The sequence below is a fragment of the Lytechinus variegatus genome, chromosome 18 (assembly GCF_018143015.1).
Source record: "Lytechinus variegatus isolate NC3 chromosome 18, Lvar_3.0, whole genome shotgun sequence".
Lineage (NCBI taxonomy): Eukaryota > Metazoa > Echinodermata > Echinoidea > Temnopleuroida > Toxopneustidae > Lytechinus > Lytechinus variegatus.
The window spans coordinates 4,891,586-4,906,590 of NC_054757.1; the positions used below are offsets into that span (position 1 = coordinate 4,891,586).

At 39.6% G+C, this 15,005-nt stretch overlaps 1 protein-coding gene across 1 annotated transcript in view; it reads right to left on the reverse strand.

Moving 5' to 3' along the window:
• Nucleotides 1-2,534: 2,534 nt before the first annotated feature.
• LOC121432006 overlaps nt 2,535-15,005 on the reverse strand; it is a 42,979-nt gene continuing 30,508 nt past the window's right edge. The window contains exons 13-21 of the mRNA XM_041629816.1: nt 13,579-13,880; nt 12,960-13,134; nt 10,049-11,304; nt 9,105-9,611; nt 8,324-8,480; nt 6,611-7,347; nt 4,774-5,635; nt 3,748-3,972; nt 2,535-2,853 (exon numbers count right to left, since the gene is read on the reverse strand). Of these exons, the coding sequence (XP_041485750.1) occupies nt 2,717-2,853; nt 3,748-3,972; nt 4,774-5,635; nt 6,611-7,347; nt 8,324-8,480; nt 9,105-9,611; nt 10,049-11,304; nt 12,960-13,134; nt 13,579-13,880 (4,358 nt within the window). The 3' untranslated portion in view covers nt 2,535-2,716. The remainder of the gene's footprint in view (nt 2,854-3,747; nt 3,973-4,773; nt 5,636-6,610; nt 7,348-8,323; nt 8,481-9,104; nt 9,612-10,048; nt 11,305-12,959; nt 13,135-13,578; nt 13,881-15,005) is intronic.

Genomic DNA, 15,005 nt, shown 5'->3' on the forward strand with positions numbered 1-15,005 from the left:
CATCAAGGACGTCAGCTTTACTTTCACTGGGTTTAGTAACACCCCTCACATCTTGCTCAAATCAAGCCCTATACACGTAGTGTTAGGGCAAGAAGTACATCCTTTATAAAGTATTTTAGTCTTTTTATACCCTCGCAAATTGGACCGTAAACGCTTAGTTACCCCATTTTTAATTATTTTAGTGTTTTTGACACCTTATTACGTTACGTACGTAACATGTCCTATCTTGAAAAAGAGATTGTTTTTACATGTTTTTTGGTCACGCATGGTATCCACTTGTCAATGGACGTTACGAAAATTTCCCGTTTGATTCTCGACCTCACTTTGGACTGCAAATTGTGGTCGTATACCCCGTTTTTGGTTTGGGAAATCTCAAACAACATTTCCAACCCCGATAAACCCATCTTGGCCAGGTAATCCCCTTGTCTCGATTTCACCACCACGGGCCAGCTAAACGAGCGTTGAGCCAAGGACGAAATGATAAACAACAGCTGTGCTATTACGTAAGACTTGTCTGCCTGTAGAAGGATCTTCCGGGAATGAAATTATTGTATTCGATATTAATCACGTTTTCAAAGGCATATTACATTCAGACATCCAATACTAGTCCATTTTCAATTTCGAACGAAGAAAATCGACCTCGAAATAAGGAAAGTATGCGGAATAAAAATTACGGTATGCTTAGCATGCAAGGACCGCGATGCATCCCATCTAGTTTCTGTCCGTACAGCACTCGCGCAACGATACAGTCTTAACGAAAGAAAGGAAGGAAGGAAGGGAGAGAGAAAGAAAGAAAGAAAGAAAGAAAAAGAAAGAAAGGAAGAAAAAAGTTTCTATCAACACGTGTATACATGGAACTCCATGCACTCACCAGAACACACATTGCAATCCATCGTGTGTGGCCCCCTGCTGTGACCGTTGATGCTGGGGTGTATTATCTTCGGACCGAGGTCAAGAAACAGGTGTTTCTATACTTAAATTTCATGCTTGAGGGCAATAGGGTTTTGAGAAGAGATTTGATAAGGGAAACTTGGGGTATACTGCTCTTAAAAGCAAGATTTTCGTCATGAGTGCCCCCCCCCCCGAGTTTGCTATGAAATATTGTACAACAGGAATATACTTATAAACTATATATTACAAGATAAAATGACCCTGAATTTCCATGTAGAATGCCCTAACTGACTTGCTCACTTCTTTCTGACTTGAAATTTGTCAAATAGCACTACAAGGAGCAACGATTAAAGGAGAATGAAACCTTCGGAACAAGACAGCTTGTGTGAAAACAGAAAAATTAAAGAAACAGATCAACGAAAGTTTGATAAAAATCAGACAAATAATGAGAAAGTTATGAGCATTTGAATATTGCAATCACTAATACTATGGACATCCTCAAATTGGCAATGCGACAAAGATGTGTGATGTCACTTGTGAACAACTCTCCCCATTACTTTAGTATATATTTTACTTAAACTGCCTCTTTTATCACATCTATCAGTTGATCACGTGTTCTTTCTATAGGAGGCATGTAATACAGATTTTTAAAGAATACATCATGGATAAAGAGTTTGTATCATAATGAGAAAAACAAAGAGACATTTTGAGGGTATTTTATAGTCCATCAAAGGTAAAGTTGTTCACAGGTGACATCACACATCCTTGTCGCATTGCCAATGGGAGGATCTCCATAGCATTAGTGATTGCAATATTCAAATGACCATAACTTTCTCACTATTTTTCCGATTTTTCTCAAACTTTCTTTGTTCCTGTTCTTTGATTTTTCTGTTTCGACATAAGCCTACTTGTTCCAAAGGTTTCATTCCCCTTTAATAGAAAATAACCAATGTTTATGAAGGTGATGGTACAAACTATCCCTTTTGATGCAATATGGATGGATACATGTACATCTTCCCAAGGTCACCAAAGAAAGATGGCACATAATATTCATATCACCTCTGGGCCCTGTTGCATCAAGTAACCATTATGGTGTCTTTGTCATCCAATGTTGGTAACCTGTATGGAATCCTTTTATTTGATTGGCTGTTGATCATCGTTGCCATGGTTAGTCACCATTGGATTGCAAAGTTACCATAGTAACAGGGCCCTGAAGTGGAGATCAGTACTACTTGTGTGGCGAAGGCAAAACGTGATTATTTGCTTTATATTCCAAATCTGAAAACAAAAAGTGTATATCTGCAAGAAAAAAAGGCTCACTTTCACCTAGCATAAATCTCTCCTTGCATTTACCCTGTGAATAATAAGGAATAATTTTTTTTATCTTAGCTTTTAAGCATGAGTATTGGTACACATTGATACATGGAAAAAATCCATTCTCAAAAGTATTGACAAAAACTTAAATAGTTATGCATATCCAGATAATGTTATACATTTATCAGGATAATAGAAATATACATCTTGATCATTTGTCTTCGATGTTATAATAAAAAAACATCAGAATACATACATTTGAAAAGGAAAGAGAAAGACAGAAGGAAGGAAGAAAGGAAGAAAAAAAAAATAAATAAATAAACAAACAAAGAAAAAGGAAAGAAAGAAACAATGATCAGTGATCAATTGCAAATGTATCTGTTCCCAAAGTCTATAATAACTTTTGCAATTAATTGAATATATAGGATTGATTACTGATCTCATCTATTGTAAAGTTGCAACATATATCTTGTGAATATTTTCATGCATATCACCTCAACCCCCCCCCCCCTCAGAGACGAGCGAGGTCCATGGATTTATCCGGAAGAGTGCTTTCAAACGCTGGGTTGTCATGCATGTTATTAACAGGAACCTCGTATTCATTGTCGGCGCTGGCAGCAGAGGGGTAATTCTCAATCCCATCAAAATCTGCAAAGAAAGCACCAATATATCGAAATCAAAGTTTGAAACATTGAACAGATGTGTGATTTTTTTGTTACTCAATTCACCTTTTTGTACGTCCAACCCCCATTTTTCTCAAGTCATGGTCAATTAGAGAACATTATAGACTGTCGAAAATACAAAAATCAGAGACAAAAATGCAGGTCCCACATATAGGGGGTCGGACGTACATATTTTATGGCATTGCCCAATTGTAATATTGTTCCGGAGTGTTTCATAAAACAAAATGTCTGTGAGATTTGTTGACAAATTTGCTCAGAGCCAATCAGAAGCAAGGATTTCAATAGCTTATAACAACAGACAGTGATAATCATTGCCTATTTGGTTCATGAAATGCTCCCAAGATGAGGCTGAATTATCCTTATTCAAAAAAACATCTACATCAGTGGCTGCACAGCACATTACATATATCTTTTTTTTTCAAATCATATAATTAATCATTCCAAAAGCAGTTTACTGGTTACATATCAATATAACTTATTCTCCACTAAATTTTTACGACAAAACTATAGGCTTTGATATTCATAGAGCAGAATAAACATGAACATGGAATGAGTATGGAGTGCAACAAATTAACAAAATGTGAATCAGTATGTATTATAATAGCCCTAACACAATGAACATTTGAAAATAAGCATCAAGAACAAAAAAAAGATGGATTTTGAACTATTTATGCACTGTCGGAAATTATGCCTTTGCTATGGTCATATCTGGCAACTTGTTAATAGTCCTGGGGGCATTTCACAAAGATCTAAGTATGTAATTGATTTTGTGCAGAAAATGTGTGCGGTCTCAGGAACATGTTTCAGAGGAAATTGGGGTGGTTAACAAGATTTAAAAAATAATAATAATAATAATTACCTCCCGATTGTCTATGATTTCCACCATACTCGCTGGACGTGACACTGGCCGATTCCCAGAACTCGTCGTGTTTCCCCGTACACAGGAGTTTGGCTTTGGGGAGGACCAGGATGAATAGGAGAACGAAGGCCTGGACCATGGCGTTGATGCTGGACACCAGAGAGCCGTAGATGGGATCGACCACGACAGCAGCAATGATCCATGCAACCATCACGCACAGGCAAACTTGATCAAGAACAACAAGCAATTCAGGGTTGATATTGCTGCCTATTGCATATTTTGCAAAAGTATGTTTTCTCAAGAATCACGGACCAAACTGCCGTTTTTATTCACCAAATTTCGACAAAGACCTGTTTGATGTTCTTTGTCATGACAATTATTTGACAATTCATTTTATCCTCCATACGTTGGTGAGCAAAAAGTCTGTGCTACTTGTGCTTTAGTAATTTCCTTCATACTCTGCTTGACTTTGGAGCAATTTACATGACTACGAAGAGGTATGTACATGTTTTGCATGATCTGGGGCCCGTAACACAAAGCTTAGCAATGATCGTAGAACATTTTTCTACGACTGATTGCATAGACTACAATGTACAATCAAGCGTACGATCAATCGCTAACCTTTGTGCTACGGGACCCTGGTCTGACTTGAGCAGAGTATAGTGTAAGAGTGATTACTAATTAGTGGTAACTTTGCCAACAAACCTACTGTACTATATAGTAACAAAATTTTTTAGAGAAGAGACAAAATTTATGACAATTTTTGTGACAAAAGGTATGACATCCACTAGAATACTGATTTTGTCATATCTCTGAGAAAAGATAATATAAGGAGAAAAGACATTCAGAATACCGCCCCAGGGTAATATAGATCCATAAGTGCTTAGATGAATACAATGTATGTCTTAAGTGCCAAATAAATAACCAATTTATTATTGTCTTTTTTTAAGTCTACTCATACTACTACACAATGCTCAAGATTCCTTAACATTTACGCAACAAGACCAGACTGGTACTTATACTCACGTGCAATGGTCGCAATGAAAACAGAAAACTCTTTGGTGAAAATGACCTTGATGGAGCACCATGCCTGTATGGCGATGACCAGGGATATAACCATCAAGAGATAGATATACAGAAGACTCAGAACAGTATCCTTTGACGTGTGTCCACAGTAGGCTGTAACAGTCTCTCCACCTGCCATTGTAGAGTAGACGAACTCCGTAGGCGGTTGCTGAACCAACCACTGCACCAGGAACACCACCTCGATCGAGATGAAAACAAGGAAAATCAACGCCTGGCTCCCGTTGTTTATGAAAGTCGCCCTCTTGCCGGCGATGCGACGCTCTCGGACGCCGATCCGGTAGAGCCTGACGATCAGCAGGAAGATGGAGACGTGGCAGAATCCGAAGGCCAGACCGGTGATGACCCGCTGGAGGGCGCAGATGGAAGCGGATACGGGAGAGGTGTTGATCGGGACCAAGATGAAGAGGAGTAGGATACCAAGAAGGAGTGTGAGATGAAGGAAGGAAGAGATACCGCGAGCCGCAGGGTTCCTCCATCTTGATATCACAACGATGATCATGACAGCAGCAATGAACGCTCCTACGGCTGCAATGGCAACCAGGATGTAGAACTGAACACTACCGATCGTCGAGAAGGGTATAGCATTGCTGCGGTCGGGTGTTGTCGGGGATTGGGTCGGTCGTGAAGGAGGAGGCGGTCCGCGTGTAATTGGGGGCGGTGTGGTGGGTGGAACCGAGCAGGTGTCTTCACAAGACAAACCAGGACTACACTCTGACTGTGCGGTACCTGGAGCTGAGTTGGCGTCAAAGAGCTGCACATCATCCGTGTTCATCATCAATCCAATTCGATTCCAGCTACCAACCTGAAAGATGATTTAGAAGAAGAAGTGTTAGTAATTTAAAAAGATCAAAGTATTCATCATAAAAATAATGATCACAAATTGAGAATATAGTCGATGTTACTGCTACTGGTGAACGTTTAAAATGGTTAAATGATGAAACCATTTTGGCATTCTCACATTCCCTGTATGGAATAAAAAATTATACATGTCATGTGAGGGAGAACTTAACAGTAACTAGAAAGACTGTATATGATGGCCAAGTTCCCTGTTTCTATTTTTTCATTTTAAGCAAATTTATTGCTTAGTCGATCAAAATGTCAACATATTAATGCAGTGAATAAACTTAGGGTACCTCCAGTGTTTCCGGAAAGGCACAAGGTGTACAGAAAACACAGAATATCAAAGATACAAGAATGATACATACAAGAATGATTCCTCAAAGGATTTATTCCAAAAAGGTAAGTACTGGAAGTAAGAGGATAAAACACAGAGAAAAAAAAAACATCCAGGAAAAAATTAGAATGACTGTGACTATCATAAACCTTCTCCCCCATTGAACAACACTCAATGTACTAGATGTAATGCTGGTAAAGGTTTGTAAACAGTAAAGAATCTTTAATTGTGGCAAATTGACAGTGACCATAGAGGAAGCCAAATGAATAAATATTTTTTTTAGAATAAAAAAAATATTGATTACTAAAAGAAAAAAAATAGTCAGCATCATCCAACAAAATTGTCAGGGACTGAATCAGAATTCATATATTCTTTTCCATTAAAATACATCAAAATATGTACATTCATGATATAAACGGCTGAAATATACATGTATGTACAAGAGAAATAAATCAAATACATAAACATTAGCAAATTAAAATCACAAGTAAATTTTTTTTAATAAATTGGAATGAAGCTGCAGATCACTCTAGGCTCATCTGAATCTATTTTTGGTCAAAGAAAGGGGAAAACTTATATGTGATATATACAAATTATACTGACCTTACTGAAACTGGTAATTTGACCATTCTGCTGACCATTCCAGACATCAAACTGACCAGCTCTCACTCCTCCATTCAGAGTGACCACTTGACCATTGACTCCAGTGAAAGACAAATTGGCAATAGCATCCTGCAAGGTGCGAGGATTTGCAATTGCCTCAAGGAAGCTGACACATAAACCATTGTAGTCATCACCGCAGAACTGCCTCAGGAGATTATGTGTCCCTTGCGCTACTGCCCTGACAGCATCAATGACATCCGATGAAGTGCTTCCGTACTCTATGACATCGTCAGGAGACGCGCTGATGGTTCCAGGGCATGGGTTGATGTAATTCCCGTTGTCATCGACATCACACTTGTACTTGTCTTCCAGGTATTCTACAAACCAAGGACTGATGCCCTCATCGCTTGCATCAAGGGAGGTGAAGTACTGCTGGAACGCTGCCGGAGGTGACGGCGTAAACAAGGCCAAGGAACCCGCAAAGCTCTCTGTGATATCCTCAGCCAGGTATTCTTGGGGGAACGCCAGTATGAAGGTGAGCCGTCTTCCACTTAGAGCTTGCTTTCTCTCAAGAAGATCTTTAGCTTGAGGAGCACTTGCAAAGACCACTATAACATTGAGGTTTGCATTAGCTTCAATCTCTTGAAGAATAGACGGTTGGTTGTTAGCAGTCATTGCTGCAGAATGGCCTACGCAGATGTCAACACCATACGACACTTCAAGGAATGTATTAAACACTGCAAGAACAAATGAACAAAACACAAAACAAAAATACACCATGATGCAGTTCTAGTGACACTGGCGATAACTATAATATCCAAATCTTCCACAGAGTGCAAGAACATACCTTTACCAGTAATGCTATATCTATCTGTACTAAGCTGTAACCCCTCTGCTTTTTTTAAGGAGTTTGAACCACCTAAAGCTCTACAACTGCAGTGTTTTGCGGAGCACGAAAAGAGTTAATGTCACCAAATTAAATTCTCAAAGGAGTGCAGCATTTTTGCCTGCTCTCTTTTGGGTCTCTGTATAGTGATCTACATTTTCAACACATATATGATGTACATTTTCATATGCAAATTGGTAACTGAAAGAAATATTCCTTGAAATTCTGAAGAGCCTTATTGCCATTTCAGGCCATGCGACCCGATTTCGGAATAAAATGTAGTAGACTCTGATACTAATACTGGGACATGGAATACCTTACTGTGTTCTGTTCTAACCTCACTGTTCTAATACCTATGTCCAAATCTGTAACCATGCTATCAAACTGATTAGGATAAAAGCTAATTTAATATCTAGAAGTAATGACGCCATAGCAATCGTACCATTGGCTACAATTTGAAATTAATTTGGTCTTTGCTCCAAAATAAAGTTTGCAATCATCCAAAAATTCTTATAGAAGTATTCTTACAATTAATTTGCACCTCAATTAAAAAAGATACTTTCCAGTCCCATTTTCAGAAAATGAGCAAAATGTAATTTGTTCCAAAAAATCGCATTGTAGATCAGTTGTAAGGTGGTCAGTGGCCTTTAGGCATAAGTAGGAATTATAAATTTGTGGAGTGCAAGGAAAGGCCCACCCACTAATATCAAGGTTATTATTACAGTATTTTTTTGTCACAGTGCAATTTTGCATCTAAGTACACACAACATTAAAACAAAGTGTCTTATTGAATGACAACAGTACAGCAGCGAGGCCTGATGACTTACGTGCACGCTGTTGCCTGTCCTGGCCGTCAAAGAGGGCGCCAACATAGCTCCACGAGTGATACGTTAGAAGACTGACAAGAGCATTCGCTTTGTCGCTGTAGCTTGGCGTTATACTAATCTGATTGGAAGATGGGGTGTTCACAGAGGAATAGGATACCTGTAAAATGAAGAGGTGGAAGATTCATTGGACATAAATGTTCCCAGACTCAAAAAGTCTCTTTTGTCATATCTACTATCTGGAAGGTGTAGTACTCCAGCTCTAAGACCCTTCAGGATGAAAGAGTCTCTTTAGTTTATATTTGGTACCTGAAAGACAAAGTTATGGATAGTTTTATTGGATGAGTGTTCGCGGATCAAAAAAGTCTATTGCTTACAGTTGATATCTGAAAAGTTAAATTTAATTTCATTTGATATGCCATACCAACAATTAACCTGTTGACAACTGAATTCTGTGATTCCAATCGGCTTTGGACATGGACCAGTCGATTTCAGTGGAGCAAGGGAAATTATTATTTAGGTCTTTATTGTAATTATCCAGTTATCCATGTACGTTGTGGACGTAAATATTCAAAACATTTTCACTCATGGTTATAATGCCAAGGATATTGTCTTAAAAGTTCATTCTGGAAAAAACGTGGCTGATTAACTCCACAGACCTACATAAAAAAATATTTTTGCCTATCACCTGCACTGCACACATTCATATCATGGTCAAAAGTTGTACATTTGGCTCTTGGAAATGTCCATTTTGGCCATTCTATTTAGCCAAGTTATCTCATACCTGAGTATATCGATATTCCTGCGAGACCATTGCTGTATTGGACACCAGGTCTGGTCTACCTCCACTCACTACTGCAGCAATCTGGAACCATGGCTGATGAGACTCGGTCAACGCACCACTCAAGAATGAGGAGAGTTCACTAACACCACGACTGGCACTTTGGCAGGTGTCAAACGTGGTCGTACCGAGGGTGACACCGGGTAGAATACTGTCATCCAAGTTAATCTCGTTGATGGCATACAGCATAGCTTCGGCATCGACAACACCGTCAATTCGCAGAGAGCCACACTCTGTACTGATATCCTGCGGCTGATTGTGCGCAGCAAACAGAGCTGCGATCTGGAGCTCGCCGCCTCGCTGGATGACCGTTGGTCGAGGAGCCGAGGCTTGGGAGCATTCTGCACAACGACCTGTGCAGTTGCTCTGGACACTGTCAAGTACAGCTGCATCATTGTAGAACTGAACATCCTGCGATATCACTAGGTTACCGGACTCCCAAGTTCCAACCTGGATTTTTAAAAACGAAGTTAACAACTTTATTAAGTCTTTTTTCACTCAAATCACTCTTTTTATTGTAGGATTTCATATGTTTTTAATCCTTTCTTAAACTTTACATGACATTTTGTAGAAACTTCTTAGACATCTTTAATTTGTTGTTGTTGCTAAAAGAAAATAGAAGACCAAAGACAATATGGACAGATTTGGTAAATGCAGAAACATTGGTCTTAATCTGGATGATTCTCAAGACAGAAAGAAGCAGGAGAAAGTGTCAATTTGGTGCATGAGTCAGGAACCATTCACAAAGAGGAAAAAATGCTGACTGAAATAAATGATGACGAAAGACTAAATCAACTTAACAGATACAGTATGGTGAAGAATGAAAGCAGAGATTGGTATGAATGAGGACACTCTAGAGAAATACATATAATATGTAGAATGAATACCTTATTGAAGCTGAGACTGCCATCAAGGTTGATGATATCATACCGAGGTTGACCATCTCCTTGTTCTGTAAACATGAACTGGCTCCCATCTGCACCTATGAAGCTGGCCCTTCTTATGCGATCATAAACGAGCTGAGGATTGCTGAAGATGTCATCGCAAGTTTCATACTCTTCCAAATCAGGACACAGGTTCTTAATGGCCTCATCCAGTCCTACTGCAAAAGCCAAGACAGCGTTGATGATATATTCCACTTCCGGTGCCTGTGTAAACTTGTTGCTGAAATCCAGCTGGACCGGACAGGGGGTATCAAACTGGTATGGTTTCCCACTGATCTGACATTGGAAGGTCTCCATTACATAGTCCTGCCACCAAGGGTTGCGGTGGTTGCTGTAACTGGAGTGAGAATCAAAGTACGTTTCGAATGCCGGTACTGCAGTATCTTGCAGGTCCACAATAAGCGTTCCTCGAGCAACCCTGTTGGCATTTGCAGTGATATCCTGGCGATTGCCCCAGGTGTCACCACCAATCCACTGCAAGTCAAAGGCTTCTGCATCTTCTGCAGCTTCCAAGACACCTTTGGTATGGCCAGCTGAAGTCAAAAGGACAACCACCTTCGACTGAGGATTAGACATCAAGGATGAGACGATGCTGGGGTAGTTTACCACCCCTATTGCAGGAACACCAAGAGCCATAGCGATACAGATTCCTCCATTCCTTGCATGCTCTCTGAATTCTGAATAAATGTCATTCCCATAAGCATTGTCAGAGTACACCACGGACACGTAAAACCAGCCAAACCTTGAAATCAGATCCACCAGGGCACTCGCTAGATAGGTGTCAGAAGCTAGCGTGCGTAGGAAATATGGATATTCTTGATCGTTGCTCAGTTCTGTGGAGGAGGCTCCATAGCTGATCTGGTTGACCATGAGACTATTCAGCACCTCTGCAATCGCCAATGACGTATCGCTAGTCTGCCCACCTACTATCCCGGCAACGCTAGCTTTGGTTGGGAAATAACCATTCCTGTACTCAACGGTTCCGCCCACATAGTTGGACACCTCTCTGCGTGCTTTCTCGTCACTCCCGCAGGTATCGAACCCAACCGCACCCAGCCGGAAGTTCGGGAGAATGGTGTTATCGTCGTTGATCAAATCTACTGTGTACAGGAAAGCCTCAAGAAGTTGCATGTTGTATGTATTTACATGACCTGTGCAAGTATACTGGTCATCGGCAAGCTCAGAAATACCAAAGAAACCTGAAAATAATAAAAATTAGACGATAAATAAACGATAACAAACTTCACTTTCTTAAACATTTCTCACAATGGCCCTTATCCCCTTATTGGCTCAAGATGCAAGACCATAAAAAATATTCTTTGCGCATACAATTTGAGTTCATAATCTCACAAGAATAAAAGATAATCATTTTGATTTAAAAGCAAAACTTGCAATATTTTCAACAAAAGTCAGCAGGTTAACCTATTGCCCCTGGGCGATCCTTGTACATATAGGGACAGTGATTTTCCGTTTCTAAAAATTGCCTTTTCCGTTTCAGAAAATCTCAAATTCCGTTTCAGCATGTCTGGACTTTGTGTACAAGAAAAATTGACAATTCCGTTTACGTAGAAAACCAATGCGCAACGAGTAGCGATGTCAAAATGCTAGCGCTGCTCAAAATTTGCATCTACCAATGTACTAACATCGCTTTAAAATCCATTTTAATCGAAGAGATTCGAGCTAAAAAAGAAATTAGGGAAACATAATCAACATTAATATATTCTCACCTTTCATATTATTAGCATTATTTTATTGTCAAATGGGATTTTATCGCTGATTCGGGGACTTTTCGGACATCATTTTGAGCAGTCGACGACTTCCGAATATCCGCCATTTTGGATTTGATGAATCACCGTGATCATTATATTATGACCGAACGCAGAGGGCAGCAACACACGGTCGGATTCTGCCTTCTATGCGGACGTAAGTGTAAACTAATTTGGATACGATCGAGTGATGGAGAGGCTCGAGTGTAGTTACGATGTGTTGATTGTCATGATTGTTGTTGCAAAGTGAGATCGTGTTTTTTCAGTTGATATTAGTATTTTGTTGAGGATTTGGGATTAATTTCTGTTGCTTTTTTGTGCATTTTGAGAAAAAACGTGTTTTCCGTGATTTTCCGTTTGAAAAGTCACTTTCCGTTTCAAACAGCCGATTCCGTGAATTCCGTCCGTTTTCCGCGGAAAATCACTGTCCCTATACATAGCCTATGGGAAACAAAGAATTCAGCAGTCATCGGATTCTGCCTACTGGAACCTTATATATGAGAATTCAGTTGTCACCCGGTTTATAAACTCATTGCAAATTGGAACTGGATGATCCCTATACAAAGCCTATGAGTGTCACAGAATTCAGTAGTGAACAGGTTAGCCCATGGCCTGCTGAAACTGAATGACTCCTGTACAAAGCATTTGGGAATCACAGAACTCGGCAACATCGGTTTAATAACCTATTGAGAATTGGAACCAGGTGATCCCTACAGAAAGCCTACAGGAATCAGAGAATTCAGAAGTCAACAGCTTAACCCATTGCCCGCCAGAATTGGGTGATCCATGGACAAAGCCTGAATGAATGAATTACAGGGGAGCATTTCATCAATATATTCATCCGACAAGTTGTCAGATCTGACATCTTTCCATGATTTTGATTGGCTGAGAGGCACTGTTCCTATGGTAACTGTCGGATAAAATGGGACTTGTCGGATAAAACATCTGACAAGTCCTTTCATGAAACGCCCCCAGAATTCAGTAGTCACCGGGTTAACCCATTGCCCGCTAGAATTACGTGACCTATGTAGAAAGCCTTTGGAAATCACAGAAATCAGTAGTCAACAGATTAAGTGTGTCTATCTTACCTCCTATCCAGATGTCTCCTTGTATATAAGCCGTCAGACCTCTATCGATCCTGTTACATTCATCACATACCCCTGTGCACTGTGTCGTTGGGTCGGTGATGGGCTGCCCATTCTCATTATACACGATGAAACTCTCTTCTGTACTGATGAAGGCATAAGAAAGATACGTGGCAATCTAAAAGAAGACGGAAAACAAGAGAGTTGATTTAATGGCATACTCAAGAGCAGTTTTCTTCGACTTTGATCCTTTTCAGAAGTGATGTAAAATAATGACAAATTTACAACAAATTGTCAACTAATTTATAACATATTCAATACCAATTTCATACCCTTAATTCCTCCCATAAGTGATTTAAAAGAGTTTGATATATTCATGAACAATTTTCATATCATTAGTTACTTTCTAAAAGTGATTTGAGCTTATGATATATTCAGGACCAATTTTCATATCCTTTATGGCTTCTCAGATGTGATTTGAGCTTATGAAATCTCAAGACAAATTTTCATATCCTTTGTAAAAGTGGTGAGAGTTTATCACATATCAAGACCAATTTTCATATCCCTCTCTAAAAGTGATTGGAGTTTAAAACAGATTCGAAATCAATTTTCATATCCATACTTGAACAGGATCCAGAGTCGACCCGGACACCTGGTAGTTGTAGATATAGAAGTTGGTCACTACGTCTCCGATGGAATTGAAACGGATAAGCTCTTGGCCGAACGAACTCGTAAACGTCTGCTGGGTGATCTTCCCGAACAGCTCGCTGCCCTCACTGGCGACAAGATCCGCACAGATCTGGTCGGAGGAAGGGCACTTCTCTTGCTGGAGATCATGAAGAGATCTGGCCATGGTGTACGTTGCATCCACCACGTCAGCAACGGTCGGATCGTAGAGGTCCTCAATGGAGAGTGCTTCATTACCTAGGATTACAAGAAAGAATTCAAGGGGAAATCATTTTTTACCAAAATTGAATTTGGACTAGAGTCAGGATTAAAGATTCATACTGGACAGGATAAGTGTGGGACGCTGTGGTCTAATGGTTACGACTCTTGTCTTACAATCAGAGGGACGTGGGTTCGAATTCCAGCCTTGGCATATTTTTCTTCAGCGAGAAATTTGCCCACGTTTTTATATGCTGCACTCAACCCAGGTGAGGTGAATGGGTACCCAGCAGGATTAATTCCTTGAATACACTGTGCGCTGGAAGGCAGCTTGAGCTAAAGCCGGGATAACAATAATAATAAAAAAAACAATGTGCCTCGGAATAAGATTTTTTTCTAGATTGATGGCACTATATGAATGCCTATTGTTATTATTATAATCATTTCTATTTTTATTATTATAGGACTCCAGTATCTTTGATTACAAAAACAACATTAAGGGAAGTTTCACAAAGACTTCAGTAAGACTTAAGATACGCTACGTCCTCATAGGATAGGACCTCAATGCCTGTGATTACAATGAGTTTAGTGGATTTTTAACAGTCAAATTGGACTTAAAGTGCCACTTCAGTTTTTTTTCACATCTAGCAGCAGCGGCCTTGTCGACTTAAAATCTTAACCAAGGTTAAGTTTTTGAAATATGATGCAAACTTCTAATGTAAACAAACCTATTCCATGAAACTTGGACATAAGGGTAATCAGCTATCATTGATCATTTGGAATGAGTTTCAGGTCACATGACCAAAGTCAAAGGTCATTTAGGGTCTCTGAACTTTGACAATGTTTAAATATCAACATTAAAAATAGAATTTGAATTGTCATATTTTTTTTTCAAACTCAACCCTGCTCCTAAATTGGTATGTGTAATGCAAGCGAGACTATCAGAGGAATTCCTCTTGTTACCAATCACTAGGTGGTTTCAAACCGCCTCGATCACAAGAATCCCCGTTAAATTACGAGAACTTTTTAAGGCTAAAAAATACCCGTTAATTATTCCTGCATTCACACCGCCCCGAAACACATCCTTCGGGATAAGTTCCCGAAGTTACGAGCATGCGCAGTGTGGTCTGATAAGCAGGCAAGGCGGGAGATTCAAAATCACTA